A 24533-nucleotide genomic window follows, 5' to 3' on the forward strand; every position below is an offset into this window, starting at 1 on the left:
CCTATAGCAGACTACCTGAAGATCCTAGGTATTACCATAGATCGCGAGTTATTCTTTGACAAGCAAGCAGCAAACACTACAAAGAAAATGTTCCACACAATGTGGAAACTCAAACATATAAAAATTTATTTTCCATGGGACGTATTCCGCAGTTTAGTCCAAACCATGGTCCTCGCCCATGCAGACTATTGTAATGCAGTCCACGTAGGACATAAGGAAAAACCTTAAAGAAATTACAAACAGCACAAAACACAGCAGGAAGACTCATATGTTAAAAAAAAATTATCTGAAAGCACGAGACCTTTTCTCCTAAAATTAAACTGGCTGCCTATTAAAGCACACACGTTCTTCAAGATCTGTACGCTAACCTACAGAATAACCTCCCTGGAATACATGATTGATCCATAAAACTACCACTACACAACACAACCAATAGCGCGACATCCTACCTTACCCTCCACTTCCCTGGATGTCAAGGCCTATAATACAAAACCACATGCACAACCAGCTTCACTTACGTCTGCACCAAAATCTGGAACGCTCTACCGAAAGACCTAAAATCCACGAACAACTACCTACAATTGAGAAAACACCTGAAAGTCTACTTTTTAGAAAATTCCTCTTCAATGACCTCACTTAGGCAGACAACCGGTCAACACGATAATCACGATCTTGGACTGATCAGAATTTTGCTTCATCCCTCGGCATGGCTGTATAACATGTAACCTATTTCCCTTGAGTAATCTGTAAGCCACATCGAACCTACTACTAGGTTGGAAAATGTGGAGTACAAATGCAGTAAATAAATAAATATTTCATACTTGGTAAACTGTCAAATCCACACTCCCAACAGTTGCACTACACGTTAAAATTTGTAATTGAAATCATGTATTAAGAATATCTAGTCATTTTGGAATCTTATCTAGTGGACCATAAGAATTTGGTCTTGTCTTTATTTAGTTTTAGTCTGGGAAAGGACCATTCTTCAGCTATTTTCGAACAGTGTTTCCCAGTTGGTTAGGGAGGTAATATGGTGATGTCATCAGCATAAGGATAACAATATTCATTAATCTTTTCAAGTTTGACTCCTAAAGAGCAGCACATAGAAAGATTGAAAAGTGTAGGAGATAAAGCGGAACCCCACATTACACCACAGCTGGGGTTCCAAGAGTCTGAAAATTGTCCTTTCATCCTTACTCTATAAAATGTTTGGGACAAAAATACTTTAAACCATTTTATCACATTTCCCTTGATCTCTACATCACTTAAAATGTGGATCACTAGAAAGTTCAAATTGAATGAGAGCAGCCTGCTTACCCTGGCTCAGTAAGGATTTTGCATGTAGCTGTTTCGGTACTAATAATTTTTTCTAAATCATGATTGTATGGGGTGCAAAACATCAAACTTTTCCAAATAATTATCCAATTGATCTGTGACCCAGCCTTTCATAACTTTTGTCAACAAAGGCATCGATGCTACTAGGTGGTAGTTAGTTATATCATGATGGTCATTTTCATTATTCTTTTTAATTGGAATTAATGTAATTTCACCTCCAAACGGCACAGAATTACTTTGTTGGAATTCATAATTAAAATTACTAGCTATTACTTGAGTTAAAAAAGATTGGCTTTTCATTGGACCACTGCCCAATAAACATTATTGCGTCAAAACAGTGGGTTTGTAAGCCTGTAAACTGTATTAATTATTTCTTAGTTTGGCCAGCAGGTGATGCATGTTTTACGTTTAAAGCTGTTACAAAGAAATGACTGTTCCTTCTTTAGTTTAACACAAAGAGGAAGTAACCTGCAGTGATGTGGCCAGCTACTTTTAAAATACGTTGTTCTGTGCTCTGATTGGCCCAGGAGCTCAAATTCAGTCTGGAAATACTGGATTTTTCTCCAGTTTCAGTTTGGAAGTAGAGAGAAAAGGTCCTCTTTACTGAGACCATGTGAGAAGTTATGTTGTATAACCTGTGAGCAGCTATATTTCCTGTGCTTTCCAGGCACTATCCAAGTAATGATAAAATGTTTAGATAATTTTATAATTGTTCCTTATTCAGTTACCTATTATTTGCCTATTTTCCATCTGTTTTTATAGTTCACTATTCAATATTTTTTTATGACTAAACCTTTTTTAGTTTATTGACTCTGCTTGTCTGGACTGACTAAGAATCCTGGTGGTTTGTGTGTTTGATCTGTGAGTGCTTTCTAGGAACTGTGTGACCACTGGGAGTGTGGCCCCAGTAACCTAAAAATCACAGAGGATAACTTGAGAGCAGGAGACTTGCCCAGAGATAGTTGGGACCCAGTCAGTGGCAGGAGGGTGCTAGTGTAGGGCACATGCCCAGGTGCAGGTGGATCTGAGCTGTGCTGGGGATAGACCCTCTAAGTGGCTGCAGAGTTAGCCCCGGGTGATTAGCTAGATGTTTCATGACAATTATGATTTAGCATATTTCTTTAATAAATTAGAGACAGTATACAGGGAATTTTGTCAAATGTTGATCATATCTTATCCATTGGTATTATTTTTGTGCCTAAATTGTTGAACTTAAAACTCGAAGTTGAAACACAATTAACTTATAAGAATTTCAATTTTTGTCTTAAAATATTAAGATAAATTCCTCCGTGGTAGGAACAGCTAATCCATGCTAGATATTCAGTTATCAAATCATAAATGAGTCTATAAGGACCTCCAAATACCTAAAATTGTCCACTAGAAGAACCATTGGTGTACCCCAAAACTCTGGTACTGTAGACTGATGATCCCTATCTCCATCAATCCAACATACAGTGATTTTATCTCCATTTAAAACCAGGCAATTATCCTTTGACCAAACAGAGACTCCTTTAGACCAAACTAATGCCAAATCTAATGTTAAAATTGAAATTTTTGCCACCAGAAATATATTATCAGCATTACAATGTACATGTCAGACTTGTGAGTTCTTGTACCAAGTAGAGCGCTGCTGAGCCCGGTACTCGGACCAGGTGCGGCCGGACAACCCTGGGTTTCACCTGTGCTGACCGCTGTTCCCCAGAGGTTGAGCCCCTAGGGGCGGGCGGCCTGCAGGACTTACGAGACGGAGCTGGAAGCGGGGTGGTGGACGTATCGGCCAGGCAGGCAGCAAGCAAGGGAGTGATCCAGGTACAGGCAAAGTCAATAAGCAGGCAGCAGGCAGGGGAGTAATCCAGGAACAGGCAATGTCAATAGGCAAGCAGCAGGCAAGAGTAATCCAGGCACAGGTAAAGACAATAGGCAGGCAGAAGGTCAAGAGAGTAATCCAGGTACAGGCAAAGTCAGTAGGCAGGCAGCAGGTCAAGAGAGTAATCCAGGTACAGGCAAAGTCAGTAGGCAGGCAGCAGGCAAGAGAGTAATCCAGATACAGGCAAAGTCAGCAACGAGGGACAAATCACAGGTAAAGATAATAGGCAGGCAACAGGTCAAGAGAGTAATCCAGGTACAGGCAAAGTCAGTAGGCAGGCAGCAGACGAGTAATCCAGGTGCAGGCAATGTAATTAGGCAGGCAGCAGGCAAGAGAGTAATCCAGATACAGGCAAAGTCAGCAACGAGGGACAACGTAGAAAAGAAGCAAACTACAGGCAAGTAACACCTACCAAAGTAGAAGCCGAAGCATTGAGGCAGGGAGGGGTTCCACAGAAATAGTGTTAGCATCAGGCATTCACTGGAAACAGCTGAGAAGGAGAGTAAGGGAAGCAGCCAGGCATCGAATAGGGAAAGAGCAGAGGAGGCAAGGGAGAGCCCATAGGTTAAGGGCTGAAAGATGGACAACCAGAACACCAGTCACAGGTATCTAACCCCCATACAGCAAGGAGGCAGGGCAGAGATGCTGTGAAGGGAACCCTGGCCCTACATCGATGGAGGGAGTTCCATTACCGGCAAGGTGTGAGGGGCGTGACAATACATCAGTACCATGATTCTGAATGACATGAAGCAGGGGACTAATATAGATGTTGAACAAAGCTGGTGAAAATAGCAAGCCCTGTGGTACTCTGCAGATTAGTGCATATTCCTTTGAAAGAAGAGTCTAATTGAACCAAAAAACTGCGGTTAGAAGGAAAAGATTTAAACTAGTTGAGGACTGTACCCTCCAAACCAATAGATTGTAGTCGTGAACATAGTATGGAGTGATCAACTAGATTGAAAGCACATGCTAAATCCAAAGAGACTGTAAGAATCAAATCACCCCCGTCTAGAGTCCTATGTAAATCACTGAGTAATGAAGCTAAAATTGTCTCTGTACTGAATCCAGGCTGAAACCCTGATTTCTGACTATTGAGAACGTTAGCGGATTCAATGAGAGCAGATAATTGTATCAACACTACTTTTTCCACAGTCTTAGAAATAAAACAAAGATTTGAGATCGGTCTGTAATTAGCTGATACCAAAGGATCAACCTTGTCAGCTTTTAAAACTGGACATATTACAGCACGCTTCCTATAAACAGGATGGATCCCTAGTTCAAGATTGGTGTTAACTATCAACAGAATCAATGTCATCAAACCATGTTTTGTTAAAGATCCAATTTGAAGGAAACTCATCTAAGCACAGTAAGTCACATGCAGTTTCATCATTAACTTAACAAGTAAAATTAAGTGTACATGGTTGAAAACTGTGTCATTCTGATAGCACACCTGCACTGTGTTACTACTAGAGGGTGCCCTAGGGTATACGTTTGGTCCTGATGGCTGGTTAAGGTGAGTGAATGGTCTCTGATGGAGTCTCTCATACAAGTGTGGCTGGTACTCAGAGTGAACTGTAGCCTTCCTGCTATTCCGATTTCCCCTGGAACTAGCTCAATCTATCCCCATGGAGCCTTTTCCTACAATGACCACAATTCCTAGCATTTCCCAAACCAAGCTTTTTATTGTGGGCATAACAAACGGAAAATACAAGCCTCTATTCTTGGCATTGGCTTATAGGATTTTCAGAATATACAAAAGCACCAATAACAAAGTAAAATTCCTCTTTCTTTACAAACACTACTACTACTACTACTTAACATTTCTAAAGCGCTACTAGGGTTACGCAGCGCTGTACAATTTACATAGAGGGACAGTCCCTGCTCAAAGAGCTTACAATCTAGAAGACAAGTGAACGGTCATCAAACAGTAGGTCATCAAACATATATCAGTGTGGGCGTACTCCTACCAAAGCCCTTCTCTGGTTCCACACATTACTGGTTACATATGGGGAAATTCCTCTCAGGTTCATCCTAACAGTGCCCTTTCTATTGTTTGCACAGCCCAACACAGAGGTTTAAACCACCTTTTCATGCATATAACATGTGTCACACTTGGGCTGTCAACCCTCTTTCCAGTTTAGCCCACCAGTACTGTTCCTTGGGTTACAAAGCTCAGCCTACAGAGGTTTCTCCCCAATTATAGCTTTGTTTCCTCCCAGCCCAAACCCAGGTTCTCTTTCCAGGCTGCAATAAAATCCTTTATATTTTCTCTCCCAGTCTCCCACTTCCAAGGTTGTAATAACTTTCCCAAAGGCTTTTTTTCACCCAGCCTCTTTACTTTCCTGGTAGATTCAATGCTTTAGGCTCTAATACCCAATGAATTTCAGCCTGCCTGTGTTTCCCCAGCCCAAACCTTCTTCCAGGTTCTTTTTTTTTTTTTGAAATATTTTTATTAGGTTTTTTACATGCAAAGGCTGCAATACCTTTCTCAAAGGCTTTTCTCTCCCAGCCTCGCTTTACATTCCAGGTAGATTAATGCTTTAGGGACCTTCTCATACCCAAGGAGTGCATCTGTCCCTCATACTTTAGGGTCTATCCATTATCCAAGGAATTTCAGCCTGCGTGTGCTCCTCATACTTTAGGGTCTATCAACTACCCAAGGAATTCCAGCCTGCATATGCTCCTCTCTGTGCTCTGTCACTCTCCTTCAAATACTGCCTGCAGCGTATGCTTCCAACCACACCCTCTTGCTCCTGCCGAAACAGCTAATGAACTATTTGCCCCCGCTGTAGAGCACTAGCTCCCGAACTACCTGTCTCCTAAGATACTCTGCTTTCTGACCCCAGCTGGCTGCTGGAGGTACCTCATTCGTGTTTCTTCCTGTTACTACCCCTCCCTCATGCATTCTGCTTTGCTGATTACAGAGATTTTCTTGGGCATAGACAAAGAAACAAGCAAGCAGGTAAGTTCTTTTGACTTCCTGGTAATAGAGGGTTTCCCAAGTGATCACAAGGTCCAAATTCTAATCTCTTGGCTCCCAGGGGGTTTTGACCCTGCTTGCTCATCACAAGTGCCATAGCATACGAATTATCTGTTTTAAGATCTACGGAGCAGTGTGCCCACTGGAAACACTATTCATTAAAGTCCTAAGAAGCAACATGGCTTCAAGAGTCGTGATTTTTGAAACAAAATAATCACCCAAAGCATCCACTGAAGGAGATAAAACCTGAGCAGCGTCCTTCTGCCTGGATGATCCAGTATAGGCAGAGCAGAGCTCAAATTAGGGGCATTCTCAATTTTATTTTATTTTTTGCCCTATTAATTTCTTTATTATAATATTTGCATAGTTCTTTACAATTCTGATAATGTTGAGCATAGTGTATTTTACGCCATTTTCTCTATGTCTTTGCTCTTTTATTAACTTTAAGGCCACTATCCAGCTGATTTTCGAAAGAGAAGGGCGCCCATCTTTCTGACACAAATCGGGAGATGGGCATCCTTCTCTCAGGGGCACCCAAATCAATCGAAAGCTGATTTTGGCCGTCCTCAACTGCATTCCGTTGCAGGGACGGCCACAGTTCAAGGGGGCGTGTCGGCAATGTACCGAAGACGGGATGGGGCGTGGTTAACAGATGGGCATCCTCGGCCAATAATGGAAAAAGAAGGGCGTCCCTGACGAGCATTTGGCCGACTTTACTTGGTCCCTTTTTGTTTACGACCAAGCCTCAAAAATGTGCCCAAACTGACCAGATGACCACTGGAGGGAATTGGGGATGACCTCCCCTTACTCCCCCAGTGGTCACCAACCCCCTCCCACCTAAAAAAACTAATTAAAAAAACATTTTTTTCCAGCCTCTATGCCAGCCTCAAATGTCATACCCAGCTCCATTACAGCAGTATGCAGGTCCATGGAGCAGTTTTTAGTGAGTACTGCAGTGCACTTCAGGCAAGCGGACCCAGGCTCACCCCCCCCCCCCCCCCCACCTGTTACACTTGTGGTGGTAAATGGGAGCCCTCCAAAACCCACCCGAAACCCACTGTACCCACATCTAGGTGCCCCCCGTTACCCTTTAAGGGCTATGGTAGTGTTGTACAGTTGTGGGTAGTGGGTTTTGGGGGGGGGGGGGGAGTTGGGGGGCTCAGCACCCAAGGTAAGGGAGCTATGCACCTTGGATCAATTTATGAAGTCCACTGCAGTGCCCCCTAGAGTGCCCGGTTGGTGTCCTGGCATGTGAGAGAGGACCAGTGCACTACAAATGCTGGCCCCTCCCACGCCCAAATGGCTTGGATTTGGACGTTTTTGAGATGGCCATCCTCAGTTTCCATTATAGGCGAAAACCGAGGTTGGCCATCTCTTAAGGTCGACCTGAATGTTGAGATTTGGGCGTCCCCAACTGTATCATCGAAACGAAAGATGGCTTTGATAATACGGGATGCCCCGCCCCTTCGCCGGGGCACCCTTAAAGATGGGCACGCAGTTCGATTATGCTCCTCCACGATACCGTGGTTTATACTTAGCAGTGCTGTACGGTACAACTCCTCACATGAAATACTACTCCTTGTAAGTACTTGATCTTCAGGCTTTAAAGTAGTGAAATTTTCAGGGATTCTTTTTTAATTAATGGAAGAATTAGTTGTGGGTCATTTGCACCAAGCTGTCTAGCTGTCGGGTTCTCGAGGCAGAACTGGAATTCGTGAGCCCTTGGGCCACTGCCGAGGAGCGGCAGCGGCAGGCAAGACCACCCTGGAACTGGATACACAGAAGAGCAGGACTGGAACTCTGGACTGGAGTAGTACTGAGGCAGGCAACTAGAACAGGCAGAACAGGAACAACTTCACCTGCGCTTGACCACCATTCCTCCGGAGTTGAGCTCTGGAGTGCGGGTGACCGGCAGAACTTGCAGGATAAGGCAAGAACTGAAGATCCAGAGGACCCACCCTGGGGCTGGGAAACACGAAGGAAGCTAGGCTAAATACTAGACTCGGACTGAAAGCTGCACGCAGCCACTAAGCCAGAAACACAAGACAGACCAAGGGAACAAGACATACACAAAGGGTAGGTAGAGACAGGATTCAGGATATACACTCAGGATATACACACTAGCTAGGCAGAGACAGGAGTCAGAATATACACTCAGGATATACACACTAGCTAGGCAGAAGCAGGACTCAGGAAATACAAGCAAGCTTGGCAGAAACAAGACTCAGGGTATATAAGCAAGCTTGCAGAAACAGGACTCAGGGTATACAAGCAAGCTTGGCAGAAACAGGACTCGGGATATACAAGCAAGCTTGGCAAGCAGACAGAAGAAGCAACCAGGAACTAGCAGAGTCTTTGGGCAGGCAGCGGACAATAGAATAAACCAGGAGCTAACAACAGAGTCTTTGGGCAGGCAGCGGACAATAGAATAAACCAGGAGCTAACAACAGAGTCTTTGGGCAGGCAGCGGACAATAGAATAAACCAGGAGCAAACAGAGTCTTTGGGCAGGCAGCAGACAATAGAATAAACCAGGAGCAAACAGGTTTTGGGCAGGCAGCAGGCAGAGGAATAAACCAGGGATAACAGTCAAGGCTGAAGCTTCAGCAGCTCCAAACACAGACAGAGAGAAAATGGCTGAAGCTACAGACTCCAAACGCAGAGCAAGGCAAAGGAAGGACTAGCAGTCCGCAAACACAGAACAGAAGGGCAAAAGCCCACACAGAAGGAAGCAGTCCATAGGCACAAAAACAGAAGGGCAAAAGCCCACACGGAAGGACTAGCAGTCCACAGACACAAGCAGATGGGCAAGAGCCCCAGAGAGAGGCTAAGAAGCAGCGCAACAGTGCTCTCACTAACCTCACAACCTTTTGGCATAACACTCTTACTATGCAAAGGCCCTGAATGCAAGCACAGCACTTCCTTATGAAGGCTCTCACTGATGATGTCACCTACTGCAGGACAGGAGCAGGAAACACACTCACACCAAGGAGAGGCATGGAACACACAGGAAGAACAGGCAGGCGCCATCTTGGAAGCTGGCACAAAACAAGCGGGAGCCATCTTAGATGCTGGCTCCTCAGAGAGGCATAGCCCACACAGGTGAAGTCTAGTGAAGCAATCAGCACACAAAGACAAGACTAACACAGAAACAGAAGCCAGCATAGATGCTGACCCCCAGAAATAAGGTAAGTCTGAGGGTGGTCACGACCACAGACGTAACACTAGCAACCATACCAAAATCGTGAAACAGCGTCAACAGCAGATGCTTTAACTAAAACTTTAATCTGTACTGCCAAATGATCTGTCTATGAAAAACCCAATTTCTTAAAATCTGTTACTTGATAGACTGGATGATCATTCGTGATAACCGAAGTCTAGAGTGACCACCCTGATGAATATTACCTCTAATCCATGACTTAAGACTAATATCATCTAAAAAAATATTAAAGCAAACAGTCCGAGAGTTGTGTGGCTCGTCCATATGAATATTAAAATCCCCTAAAATTATTAAAGTGGAGTAATTGAGTGACAATTGTATAATTGTTTGACAAATGTCCCAAACCCCAATTGCAAACCCAGAAGACAATACATTAAAACAAGATAAAGCAGATTACCAAACTTTATTTTAACCAAAAGGAGCGCCTTATAGGGTACACTAGAGATATTTAACTCTATTAATACGAGTCATGGTGCTGGTAAAAGAGCTAATCCCTCACCCTTACATGCTGTATGTGAAAACCAAAAAACAGAAAAGTTGAGTGGGCCAAGTTAAATCCCCCCCCCCCCCCCCCAAAAAAAAAAGGCTTCATCCTCATCCTTGAGCCACATTTCAGTTAAACATAGAACATCTGTACTGTAACATAAAATAATGTAATAAAAGCAAAGTTTGTTTTTAAAGAACGACAGTTCAAGAAAGCAATCTGAAAATCTGCATGAGGATGAATTACATGAGGCAGAGATTGATTGGGACCTAAACATCTCCCACCACCTCTGTAAGCAACTGACTGTAGTGAGGGTCTGTGTCACTAAATAACGAGGATAGACCGAGAGGGAGAGTTGAAACCCTTTTTGCCAGAATTGATACTCCTCACCCCATACAACCACAATAACAAAAGAAAACACCCACTTGAAAAATATGATGATGTACTTAAAGCCTTTGATCTGGTCAACCACTATCTTTTATTAGAAAGACTTACCACATAGGGATTTGTAACCAACACTTGCATGGTTGAAATAATTTCTTTGTAATCACTCATATATAGTTTAATATTGGGATCAGAAATCCATGCAATTCATTCTTGATTCAGGAGTCCCACAAGGATCAATTCTTTCCCCAACATTGTTCAACATTTTTTTGGCACCATTCCTTACACTTGCTCAGTCCCTGGAATTTACAGCATTTGTATATGCAGACGATATACCAGCTTTTACATCATATTGACCCAGGAAGTATCTATATGATTCAATCCATGAATCATGATCTCATACAAATAACCAACTAGCTATCACAAAACAGGCTTATCCTTAATCCAGAAAAATCAAAATGTATCCTGTTCTTCAACCCTCCAACATCCCATTCTTTTTAATTCTACACCTGTTTCACAAGTGCAATCCACTAAAATCCTCAGAATCTATCTAGACAAATCTCTCTCTCTCAACAGATTTCAAATGTAACTAAGAACTGCTTCTACAGGGTAAAACAAATTCAATCCATTCATCCATTTATTGATCCGCCAGCCGTCAATATTCTTATATAGTTCTTTGTGATCAGTAGACTAGACTACTGTAACTTGTACCTAGGTCTTAAAAACCACTGATGTTAGACGCTTACCCACGAGGATGGAACCCACGTGACGGAACCCATGAGGGAGGGAGCGACGCTGGATCTGGTGCTCACAAATGGGGATAGCGTGTCAAATATCCGAGTGAGTGCCCACCTGGGCAGCAGTGACCATCAAACGGTTTGGTTTGATATTACAGCTAAAGTGGAGAGCGGCCACTCAAAACTCAAAGTTCTGGATTTCAAGCGTGCTGACTTTAGTAAAATGAGGGAATACCTGAGGAAGGAGATGATGGGCTGGGAGGAAATACGAGAAGTGGAAGGACAGTGGTCCAGGCTGAAAGAAGCTATAAATAAGGCCACGAACCTTTATGTAAGGAAAGTAAATAAAAGCAAGAGAAAAAGGAAACCGATATGGTTCTCCAAGCAAGTGGTTGAGAAAATAAAGGCTAAAGAGTTGGCGTTCCAGAAATACACAAAAACTAAAGAAAAGGAACACGAGGAGGAATACAGGATGAAACTGAAAGAAGCCAAGAGAGAGATACGTCTGGCGAAAGCGCAAGCGGAAGAACAAATGACTAGAAATGTAAGGAGGGGTGACAAAACTTTCTTCAGGTATATTAGTGAAAGGAGAATGACTAAAAAGGGAATTGTGAGACTAAAAGATACTGCGAACCGCTATGTGGATAATGATGAAGAAAAAGCAAATTTGCTAAATAGATACTTTTGTTCTGTTTTCACAGAAGAAAATCCTGGAGAAGGACCGCGATGGAGTGCAAAAAGTATAAATGAGATTGAAGTGGATAGAGCACCGTTCACGGAAGAGAGTGTGTATGAAAAGCTAAAGGTGGATAAAGCCATGGGACCGGATGGGATCCACCCCAGGATATTGAGGGAGCTCAGAGAGGTTCTGGCGGGTCCTCTTAAAGATTTGTTTAACATATCCTTGCAGACGGGAGAGGTTCCGAAGGATTGGAGAACGGCGGAGGTGGTCCCTCTGCATAAGAGTGGTGATAGGGAAGAAGCTGGAAACTACAGGCCGGTAAGCCTCACTTCGATTATTGGAAAAATAATGGAAGCGATGCTGAAGGAAAGGATAGTGAATTTCCTGGAAGCCAATAAGTTGCAAGATCCGAGACAACATGGTTTCACCAAAGGGAAATCGTGCCAAACGAATCTCATTGAGTTCGTTAATTGGGTGACAGGAGAATTGAATCAAGGACGAGCTATGGACGTAATCTACTTAGATTTCAGCAAAGCTTTTGACACGGTTCCCCACAGGAGGCTCTTAAATAAACTGGAAGGGCTGAAGATAGGACCTGAAGTGGGGAACTGGATTAGGAACTGGTTGACGGACAGAAGCCAGAGGGTGGTGGTGAATGGAATTCGCTCGGAGGAGGGAAAGGTGAGTAGTGGTGTGCCTCAGGGATCGGTGCTGGGACCGATTCTGTTCAATATATTTGTGAGTGACATTGCCGAAGGGTTAGAAGGTAAAGTTTGCCTATTTGCGGATGATACTAAGATCTGCAACAGAGTGGACACCCGGGAGGGAGTGGAAAACATGAAAAAGGATCTGAGGAAGCTAGAAGAATGGTCTAAGGTTTGGCAATTAAAATTCAATGCGAAGAAATGCAAAGTGATGCACTTAGGGAATAGAAACCCTCGGGAGATATATGTGTTAGGCGGGGAGAATCTGTTAGGTACGGACAGGGAGAGGGATCTTGGGGTGATAGTATCTGAGGATCTGAAGGTGACGAAACAGTGTGACAAGGCGGTGGCCGTAGTTAGAAGGTTGTTAGGCTGTATAGAGAGAGGTGTGACCAGCAGAAGAAAGGAGGTGTTGATGCCCCTGTATAAGTCGTTGGTGAGGCCCCACCTGGAGTATTGTGTTCAGTTTTGGAGGCCGTACCTTGCGAAGGATGTAAAAAGAATTGAAGCGGTGCAAAGAAAAGCTACGAGAATGGTAAGGGATTTGTGTTACAAGACGTATGAGGAGAGACTTGATGACCTGAACATGTATACTCTTGAAGAAAGGAGAAACGGGTGATATGATACAGACGTTCAAATATTTGAAAAGTATTAATCCGCAAACGAACCTTTTCCGGAGGTGCGAAGGCAGTAGAACAAGAGGACATGAAATGAGATTGAAGGGGGGCAGACTCAAGAAAAATGTCAGGAAGTATTTTTTCACGGAGAGAGTAGTGGATGCTTGGAATGCCCTCCCGCGGGAGGTGGTGGAAATGAAAACGGTAACAGAATTCAAACATGCGTGGGATAAACATAAAGGAATCCTATTCAGAAGGAATGGATCCTAAGGAGCTTAGCCGAGATTGGGTGGCAGAGCCAGCCGGTGGTGGGAGGCGAGGATAGTGCTGGGCAGACTTATACGGTCTGTGCCAGAGCCAGTGGTGGGAGGCGGGGCTGGTGGTTGGGAGGCGGGGATAGTGCGGGACAGACTTATACGGTCTGTGCCCTGAAGAGGACAGGTACAAATCAAAGTAGGGTACACACAAAAAGTAGCACATATGAGTTTGTCTTGTTGGGCAGACTGGATCAACCATGCAGGTCTTTTTCTACCGTCATTTACTATGTTACTATGCTCACAATCCAAAACACTGCTGTAAAACTAATAACTGGAAAAAATATGATCACATTACCCATATTCTTAAAGCCGCCCACTGGCTCCTGCTACCTCACCGAATCATCTATAAAATTCTACTGTTTGTCTGTAAGACCCATTATACTGGCAAACCACCCTATCTTTCTTGGCTACTAATTCCATATTCTAATCAGAGAACTCTTCAGTCATCCTCCCAAAATTTGTTAATAGTACCATCTTTTCATGAGATTATATATAAACGTACTGGGAAGACTGTTTTCCCAGAACATTGAACAGGCTACCACAGCCACTTTGCCACCATACTTCTCTTCAAAGTTTCAAAACTGAACTTAAGACCTTTTTATTTTTGTATGTGTTCTCCTATGCCTTCTTTTATTCATACCTCTCTCTACTTAGTAGCTGTGGAGGATGAGCCTGAGTGACTGCAGAGTTATTTAATACTCTTTCCTTTTTTACCTCCTCCTCTTTCCCATTTGAATATTGTGGTTCTGCCCCTCTCCCCCATGTCCTGTTTTGTCTATGCATATATGTTAAATCGTTTCGATGTAACTTTTAGTATGTAAGCCACCTAGACTTTTGTACTGATAGGCGGGATAGTAAACCTTTAATAGATCTTGAAAGTAGTAGGGGAATATATGTGAACTAGGTTGAGATCCAATGGAGCTCTGCCCAAGGAGCAGGGGTGCATGCCACTGTGATGCGGTTGCGTACAGGATTTCTTTTAAGTACTTGAGACAGGAAGTGACCCTTACTTCAAGTGTTCAGATGACTGTTAGGTCTGCACCAAGGAACAGCAGAATAACAGTTCAGAACTTCAGGAAACAGCACAGGTATCTGTTGATCTACTTTTCATTCATTCAGCTAAATCAGCTCTTGGCTTTGTTCTGGAAATTGAAGGGGGGCCCCTCAACTTAAGGATTGGACTTTGAGATTGCAATTAATAGGTGAACTGGAGAAATTAACTGACAAACAGAGGGATCAATTTCATAAAATAGAGAAGAATGGTTAAAATTGAATGGATTATTAGGGGGAGGGTATGGGGTAGGTTTAAATTGGTGAAAAGTGATAGCGACTTCAATATTGCTCAGTAATATTGGTGTTTACTTTGAAAATAATTAATGAAAAATTACAAAAAATTGCAAGTTTATCCGGCAGATGATCCAGTATAGGCAGAGCAGAGCTCAGGACACTTGGGTTACACATTTGATTGCACTATCACATCACATGACCTCCATGGCTTGCCATCTGGTTTGTGAGCAAGGCTCCCGATGTCTTCTGTTCCAAAAAAATTGCTTGAATGTTTTCTACGTGTTTGGAGTCTGGCCTAATAATCAACTTTGTTAGGTTTCACCTTAGAGTAGTTGGTGCTTATCACTAACATGATTTTTCAATTATTTGTTTGTTTGTAATCCACTTTTAACTTTAATGAGTAAAGGCAAAGTAGAAATGACTAAATTAAATCTTCAGAAATGAGGATTCCTTCTGCAGCCTGTAGCTGTCAAATTTATGTAGGGCTTGCTTTAATTGACTTGTCCATTGCCACTGGACATCAGTATGGTTCTTAGCCAGCTGATGAAAGCATTCTTGAGCTTATGGATTCTTGTGACCCGAAGTACTTGGCATGGGCGGTCACCTTTTTTGTGATAACGACTTTTCTGTATATTTGGGTGAATTTGGACACTAGTGACACTTTACACCTTACGCTAGATTTTACACACATCCTAAATTCCTGGGTACAGTGATGACTGACCGCCACCATATTTAGCATTTTTCTGTAGGTCACAAATCTGGCTGGAATAGGCTTAAACCCAAAGAAAGTACACCCAACTTCCTGTTTTGGTCCTGGAAGACCTGTACATGAGGTGGCAAAATGGCGCCATTTCTGATTGGGTACTTGGTCACATCTCCAGTTATATCCAGGCAGGTCTGACCTTAGAGGAATATGTCAAGATGCATATTTAATATTACATTTTGGAAATCTGCTTTGTGGTTCCTAATGATTAGGAAGAATATCAAATTGAAGAAAATAATTCAAAGGCCGTTATATCATTGGTCACCCTTTGAAAGCAGTGTACAGTATCTATACAGAGCAATAAAATATAACCAAGTAAAACAAAGACAAAACAGATAAAATGAATCCAGGAACAATGAGCTATAAATCCCATACCCCAATAACATTCCCGACCCATCCTCAAGTCTTGGAAGCAAAAAAGCCTTCTTTCTAAACATCAAAAAAGTTAATTTGGTGATGTACATCCAAAGGTAGACTATTTGTATGTAGATTGAGGAGGTTATAAAGGTTGCAACATGGAGTTCAGCCAGGAGTTTCACTTCCCATTATTGCCTAGAGATGCCTCCTGGCAAGATAGATTTGAACTGCCTGTTTCTCACTGTCTCTCTAGGTCTGTCTTATAATTTTGGGTTGCTATCCCCTGTCAAAAAGGAAAAATACAAAGTAAAATCATGAGGGGATTTTTCTCAAGAGAATTTCATACCGTTGCTAGTTGTGTTCCATTTTTTGTTGAGGATAACATTTAGCTAAGTATACTTATGTCTTAAAATGCTTGTCTTCAGAAAAATGTTTAGCCTTTTTGAATACATATAACAGATTATTCTCTAAAGGCCTCACTTCACCAGACAAGCAAACCCACTCGTCTGTGCTTTAGAGTTGTTTTTTTTCAAACTGTAGTTTGTATAGTATTGTTTGTAGAAGTTTGCTGTGAAGTTGCTAGTGTTTCTTTTTGTGTTTCTTCAAAGGTACGATTTGATAGTGTTGGTGGATTGAGTCATCATATTCATGCACTCAAGGAGATGGTGGTATTTCCCCTCTTATATCCAGAAATATTTGAAAATTTCAAAATTCAGCCACCAAGGTAAGTAAAATTGCTTGATGATAGCTGAATTAATGCATAATAGGGTGTATATGTTTTACTCAAATATTTTCAATATTGTAGTTATTTGACTTACCATTTCTTTCCTAACAAGAGACTTGTACAAGGGCATGAATGCATCTTAGTATATGTGCACAGGATGTGCTTCAGTACTTTGCTTCTGTTTGTATTTTGCTGTCAAAATATAGGAAATTCTGTTGCTATTTAAATATGCATATCTGTAGCAAACTTAGGGCCCTGTTTTCTAAGCTGTGCTAGAGGCATGTTAGCATTTTTAGCGTGTGCTAACCATGTAGGCGCCCATAATATTCCTATGGGCGTCTATATAGTTAACATTTGCTAATTTTTAGCACATGCTAAAAATGCTAGTGCACCTTAGTAAACAGGGCTCTCAAAGAAAAAGCTTGTTTGGTCTAGCTTTAGCTGTAGAAAGAGTATGTGTTGTTGCTAGGAAATGTTAATTTTCAATCTCTGGAAAACATATAATTCAGAATAGCTTATGTTCTTCTTTAATCATTGGTGAGAGAGGTTTTTGCCATTTCTGCTTCCCTTTTCGAATTATGATCTTTTAATTCTCTTAGCTTAGATAAACGTACAATATATGTTATACTGTGTAAAACCAATTGTCCAACAAGCCCAGCATCTTGTCTTTGAGAGAAGCCAGTTGAGGTCACCATACCTATTAGTATCCCAAAGAGTAGTTCCATTTCTTTACTCCCAGATCTATATGGCTAATGATGGTTTATGAACTTTTCCAACAAATTACAAAAGAGAGGTAGTAGAATAAACCAGAAACATAGCAGAAAAAGTCTACTGCAAGTAACAAAATTGAACCAAGCGTACTCTTTCAAGCATGGATTAAAAGACCTTTAGTGATTATTTCAAACATTCTAATTTGAGCAAGAAAAAAAAATCATCATAGGTCCATAAAAACTCTACCCCCAATTGTCACAAAACTAATGTGTAACAAAATTGTATTAAAAAAATATATTGCAGCCAGTGTGACTTAATAATAATGGTAACCGCAATCTTCAAATTGAAAAAAAAAGAGTACTTAACTGGAAAGTTCCAAAATTAAGAAAAAAAAAAAAAGCAGAAGCAAATGGGATCCAAGATAGTGGCAGCCTTACCCTGATAGGCGGTCATGAATTTTCTTCTGCAATGCCTAAGCAAAGATCGCAATGGAGAGTGTTTCCTTCCTCCTCTCGATTGTTGGCTACTTCTGGTCCCATGGATCAACATCTGACCCATCCTATTCCTTCAGCTTCAGTCAGTGCAGTGTACCTAGTAGAGTCAACACTGTTGTCAACTGATTCAGCTGACTCATTTGGACTTGAAGACTCATTAAGCCCCAACCTTAGCAACTTCCTAGGAAGCTGTGGATCGATGAATCGGCTGAGTCTTCTGTTACTGTCACAGTCGTGCCCTGGTTTTAGGCTCTCAGTCATCTCGCCCCCTGGTGGCCAGGCCTGGTGGCTGCATTGGATTGTCTGTGTGCTGTTTCCCGTTCCAGACTTCAGCCCAGTCTAGTCCGGATCTTCCGGCCTGCCAGACTTGCTTGTCTTGTTTGAGCCTGCACAGCACTCGTAGCTGCCTGGTGATTGCTGCAGCTGAATCTCTGCTGCTGCTGGGCTTAGCCATTTGGAAGCTCTCTGCTTTGCCTTTGCATCGCCTAAGGCCCTGGTTTGTTGGTGCTTGTTGCACTTCTGCCTTGTTTGGCTTTTATTCTAGTTCTTGTCTGATTCTGGTTAGTCTGTGTGTAGTTTGGCTTGGGGTTTGTTTCCTAGTCTTGTTCCTTGTTTGTCTTTTTGTGTTTAGTTTCTTTTTGTCTGTGTTTCTTGTTCAGTGGCTGCTTGGCAGCTTTCAGTTCCGTCTCGTGTTTGTCAGTGTTTGTTCCCTGTTTTAGTTGCTGCTTGCAGCTTCCAGTTCCAACCGTGTCCTGTAAGTCCTGTAGGCCGCCTGCAGACAGGGGCTCAACTCCTGGGGAAGGGCGGCTAGTGCAGGTGAAGTCTTGCTGTTCCTATCTGAGTTCTGTCTTGTTCCTGGTGTGGGGTGGTTTTGCCTACCACTGCCGCTCCTCAGCAGTGGCCCAAGGGCTCACTAACTTAGTTCCTGCTTTGGAAACCTAACAGTTACCCCTCTGCAGCTCCGAGTTGAGGAGGGTTAGGGAGGCACACAGGGCATTGTTCAAACTTCTCAGAGCACAGCATACTTCCAGCCTAGAAGCAGGCGAAGCTTATAGTACAGTTGGTCTGCTTGCCATTTGTGAAGCAGTTGAGCTACTAACAGAATCTGCCTCTAAAGAAGTATTCTCCTTTTCTTTGCAGAAGCTTGTAGGTTTTTTTTCCTCTTCAGTCAATATGGGAGGTTATATATACATCAATTGGGCATTGTTCTCTATGCCCAAGGAAGTGACATTAAATCTTCTATACTTAACCACAAACAAGGAATTTCTGGCTTGGAGCAAACTAATAAGTACATAAGTACTGCCACGCTGGGAAAAGACCAAAGGTCCAACAAGCCCAGCACTCCGTCTCTGACAGCGGCCAATCCAGGCCCCAAGAACCTGGCAAAACCCCAAAATTTAATAACGATCAATGGACTTTTCCTTCAGGAATCTGTCCAGACCCCCTTTAAACTCAACAAGGCCAGCTGCCGTCACTACCTTCTCCGGCAATGAGTTCCAGAGTCTAACCATGCGCTGAGTAAAGAAAAACTTTCTCCAATTTGTTTTAAACCTACCACATTCTAATTTCATCTTGTGTCCCCTGGTTCTATTATTGTTAGAAAGCATAAACAAACGCTTCACATGTGTCTGCTCTACCCCACTCATTATTTTGTACACCTCTATCATATCACCCCTCAGCCGCCTTTTCTCCAGGCTAAAGAGTCCTAGCCTTCTTAACCTCTCCTCATAAGGTAGTCGTCCCATCCCTTTTATCATTTTCGTCGCCCTTCTCTACACCTTCTCCAATTCCTTTATATCTTTTTTGAGATGAGGCAACCAGAATTGAACACAATACTCCAGGTGCGGTTGCACCATGGAGCGATATAACGACATTATAACATCCCCATGCTTGTTTTCCATCCCTTTTCTAATAATACTCAACATTCTGTTCGCCTTCTTAGCCGCCGCAGCACATTGAGCGGAAGATTTCAACGTCCTATCCACGATGACTCCCAGATCCCTTTCTCGGTCCGTAACTCCTAAAGCGGAACCTTGCGTGACATAACCGTAATTCGGGTTCCTCCTTCCCACGTGCATCGCTTTGCACTTGTCAACGTTGAACTTCATCTGCCATTTGGACGCCCAATCCCCCAGTCTCACGAGGTCCTCTTGTAATCTTTCACACTCCTCCCACGACAAGACGACCCTGGATAACTTTGTGTCATCAAGAATAATGACCATTCAACCCTACTCTCTGCTTCCTATCTTTTAACCAGCTCTTAATCCATAATAATACACTGCCTCCGATCCCATGACTCTCCAGTTTCCTTTGGAGTCTTGCATGAGGCACTTTGTCAAACGCCTTCTGAAAGTCTAGATATACAATATTGACCGGTTCCCCGTTGTCCACATGTTTGTTCACCCCCCTGGGGAAATTAAGTAGATTTGTGAGGCAAGACTTCCCTTCACTAAATCCGTGCTGACTTTGTCTGAGTAGCCCATGCTTTTGAATGTGCTCTGTAATTTTATTCTTAATAGCCTCCACCATTTTTCCCGGCACCGACGTCAGACTCACCGGTCTATAATTTCCCGGATCTCCTCTGGAACCCTTTTTAAAAATTGGCATTACATTGGCCACCCTCCAATCTTCCGGTACCACACCTGATTTTAGGGATAAATTGCATATTACTAACAGTAGCTCCACAAGTTCATTTTTCAGCTCTATTAATACTCTGGGATGAATACCATCCGGTCCCGGTGATTTACTACTTTTTAGTTTGCAGAACTGCCCCATTACATCCTCCAAGTTTACAGAGAAATCATTTAGTCTTTCTGACTCGTCCGCTTCAAATACCTTTTCCAGCACTGGTATCCCTCCCAAATCCTCCTCGGTGAAGACCGAAGCAAAGAATTCATTTAATTTCTCCTCTACAATGGTAAAGGATTTGGTACTTTTAAGATCAAAAATTACTAGAATTTTGGAGAATTCAGCATGGGCAGAAAATGTAAGAATTTTGAATTTTCCTAAATCTACTATGGTGATGCCTAAAGGGAAATGGGACTTGATATACTGTCTTTCTGTGGTTTTTGCAACTACATTCAAAGTGGTTTACATAGTATATACAGGCACTTACTTGTCCAGAGTCGCAAGGCGCTGCAAATATGTTTTATAAATATTTGATTGACTAGAAATTTTCAGAATTTCAATCATTACCTTCTGTGGCAAAGGCTTATTACCTACATAACGCTTACTTGATAAGGAAGAAATGGAAGGCCAAAAAATGGATGTTCTTGGTTTCTGCTGTACTTGAGAAATCAGTTTCTGAAGATTTAACTTTGGCTACTTTGCTTTTACAGTGATTTTGTACTTCAGACTTCAAGTGGAAACTTTTTTGAATTTTTGTGTTTTTTCTAATGCTTGTAAGGACACTCAGATGGGTGCCCTTTTTTTTCTCTTAAAACTCCCATGTAAATGTCTTAAGTTTAAGGTTAAGAAATGTGTATTTTATGATCTCTCTTGTGTAACTGCATTTACCTTGGTGATCTGTCTTGCTCTGTAGCTTGTCCTTCTGCTGTTTCATCTCATTAGTTGCATTAACGGGGGTCCATTACTAAAGCTTAGCTCGAGTTATCTGCAGCAGGGCCCATAGGAATAAAATGGGCCTAGCTGCAGATAACTCTAGTTAAGCTTTAGTAAAAGACCCCTTAAATTTAGTAACCAGACAGGGTTTGTCTACTTAAATTGCTTGCTATATAATTGATATTTAGTTACCTGTTCTTTTCTAATTTGGATTTCCTCTATAATTGTGGACTAATTCAGAGCGCTTGCTCATCATATTTCTGTACAAGATTTTGCCTGGTATTTTTTGTATAATTATATAAAAACAAAAGAAAAAAAAACAAAGCAAATTCTGGGAGCCTCCAGCTGTATAGTATGTTACACTGCCGGGATTCTGTTCACTGGCTCAACAAAATCTTGAAAAGTCCAGTATTCTTGACAAGGGCCCTCGTGTTTCACCAGACTTGGCTGCCTCGGGGGCTATAATTTGAAACAGAGATAGTGGAAATTAATATTCTTTCTTTTAAAAGACAGCAAAGAAACAAAAATTCAGCCCATCTACCATACAGTGCTGCGAATAGGCTCCAACTAAAGGTGAAAAAAATGGCGGCATGGTGTAACAGGTTCCACGTACAGATGAAACCACCAATCATAAAACAGACCTTCCAAAGACCTCCCAAAGTTCGCTCCAACTGAGTAAACATAATAAATGGAGCCCAATCAAAATATGCTCTCTGCTTAACTTTGGAATTCAACTCAAACAGTTCTGCCGTATGGAGATGATAAATCCAGTATTGATCACATTGATATAGTAAATGTTTGATGTCTCCTCTGTGTATTAACAGTCGAGAATGTTCTGTTACTCAGTATTGTAATGTAAAAAAATCATGAGCTGCTCATGGAGAGCTGCACTATAGGTGTGGAAATCTTATACATATTCACAATCAGAGTAATTCTATATGTGGTGCCAAATATTAGGCGCTACTTGCATGCTGAATTTTCAGCATGGAAAAATGTTCTAATGGATGCAAGGAGCTGAAATGCGGCAGAAATGGCAAAGCTGTGTGAAAACACACTTGCGCATCCATTAATAGAGTAGTACTTTTTTCACACGGATCTGCAAATGGGGCATGGGCAGGTCAAGTGCGTTCCCTTAAAATGTGTGCAGTTATAGAATAGTGTGGATCTGCTCCCAACTTGTGCCAGTATTTACACCTGATTTCAGTTGGTGTAACTCCTCGCTCTCAAAGTTGAGCGTGATACTGACACTCTGCGCTGTTCTGTAAAGGGTGCTGATCCTGGAACGCCCATTATAGAATATTATTCAGCTCCAAATATTGAGCGCTGTTTACTGAATCCACTCCTCAGTGTTCTATGAGATTAGTTTTCAATATCTGAGAAGTTTGCCCAGCATAAAGAAATGGACAAGGGATTGAGGTTGAAATGACAACCTGAACAGAAGTGAGCCTGCTTGTTGAACTGTGGGAACAGCATAGTGAAGTGCAAGGGGAAGAGTCGAACTTACCCAGCTGAATTGACTTCTTTCCCATGTTTGACCCAGCAGACTCTAAGGGGCTACATGCTCCCACAGTCTGGACAACAATCTTGGGATCTGGAGCATGCTGGAGGGCGATGGCTTTGAGCACGATTGACACCATGTTGAGCCCTGAGAACTGCCTTACTCTCCCTCAACCTGGAAGCACCTAGACTGAGTCAGCAATATGAGAAGAACTGGATGCCAGAGGTGCTGCCACTGTTGTCACAGGCGTCAGGATGCTACAAGCCAGGATTCCTGAAAGTGGAAAGGCACCAGAACAAGCCACACTTGGGTGAGTCTGCCTCTGTGTCAGTTGGTGGTTTCATATTTCCGTCTTTCAAAACTGAAAAACCTGGAAAGCTGGAAGCTGGTGTAAAAAAACAAACAAACCACAGTTGAAGAAAAAAAACAAGAGAAAATCACTTTGGATGAAGTATGGGAAGCTTTGTGTGAAATGACATGTTCCTTGTTGAATCACTTGGACTGGGTTTTGCAAGACCTTGAGTTTGTTCAATCGGATATTAAGCAATGTGGGGAAACTGTTGGTATGTTGAATAAACATATGTGTGAAGTTGAAAATCAGATGGGAAAGATGCAATCTGCTCAGGGAGTGTTGATGAAAACTATGAATATTCACCGAAAGATGGAAGCCTTGGAAAACTGTGATCGTAGACTGAATTCAATATTTTAAATTCCCTGAGTCTTTAGTTCTTTCCCTGAAAGAGATGGTAAAAGAAACATCTGAGGGAAGTCCTGCAGATTACTGCTGACTCTTTACTAGGCTTTCATTGTTGACTCGGGTATCCAGGTACTCTGGGGGCTGGTAGAGAAGTAGTTGAGGCTAGTTTCAATCTCTTGGGCTTTTTGGAAAGTTAGAGTCCTGTTGTAATTAGTGACTTTGGTAGCCTCCTTTGCCCTGGAATATGATTGAAAGTGGATTCTTCATTTGTATTTTTGGTTTAAGGGTGTTGGTTTTCTGGATCATTCTGTATTAATATTTCCTCACCTCTGCTGAGCCACTCAGTTGAGATGGAAGGTCTTTTTGACCTTCAAGTCTGTGGCATTGTGACGAACCATTTTCCTTCAGTTCCCAATCAAATGTATTAAGTTTTCATATGTTTTCCTGGACCCAGGACATTTAAAGAATTTTCTGTTATCAAGGCAACTTCCAGTTCTTTTAGCTATATCTACTCCCTCTAATATCTCTGTTTGACCTGAAATTTTTATTTTTGCAGTATTATGAATGAATGTTTGATTTGTTCTTTGTAAGATTTTTCCTGATTTACCACATATTAATATGTTTATTATTAATATATAAATCTTTAATGTATTTTCCTCACTTAAGAGAAAGCTGAGAAAGAGAGATGATAGAGGTCTATAAAATACTGAGTGGAGTGGAACAGGTAGATGTGAATTGCTTGTTTATTAATTCCAAAAATACTAGGACTAGGGGGCACATAATGAAGCTACTAAGCAGTAAATTTAAAACAATCGGGGGAAAATATTTCTTCACTCAATATGTAACTAAATTCTGGAATTCATTGCCAGAGAATGTGGTAAATGCAGTTAGCTTAGCAGGGTTTAAAAAAAGGTTTGTATAATTTCCTAAAAGAAAAGTTCATAAGCCATTAGGATGATCTTGAGAAACCCCACTGCTTATTTGTAGGATAAGTAGCACAAGTTTCTGTTTTGGGATAATGCCAGGTATTTGTGACCTGGATTGCACTGTTGGAAACAGGACACTGGGTGATGAACCTTCAGTCTGTCCCAGTATGTCAGTGCTTATGTTCTTAT

General features: G+C 42.0%; 1 protein-coding gene across 1 annotated transcript in view; it reads left to right on the plus strand.

Annotated features, from left to right (window-relative positions):
- ATAD2B (ATPase family AAA domain containing 2B) overlaps positions 1–24533 on the plus strand; it is a 714191-nt gene that overhangs the window by 274735 nt on the left and 414923 nt on the right. Inside the window, 1 exon segment of the mRNA XM_030198808.1 lies at positions 16342–16457. Coding sequence (XP_030054668.1) covers positions 16342–16457 — 116 coding nt within the window.

The sequence above is a fragment of the Microcaecilia unicolor genome, chromosome 3, assembly GCF_901765095.1.
Source record: "Microcaecilia unicolor chromosome 3, aMicUni1.1, whole genome shotgun sequence".
NCBI lineage: Eukaryota > Metazoa > Chordata > Amphibia > Gymnophiona > Siphonopidae > Microcaecilia > Microcaecilia unicolor.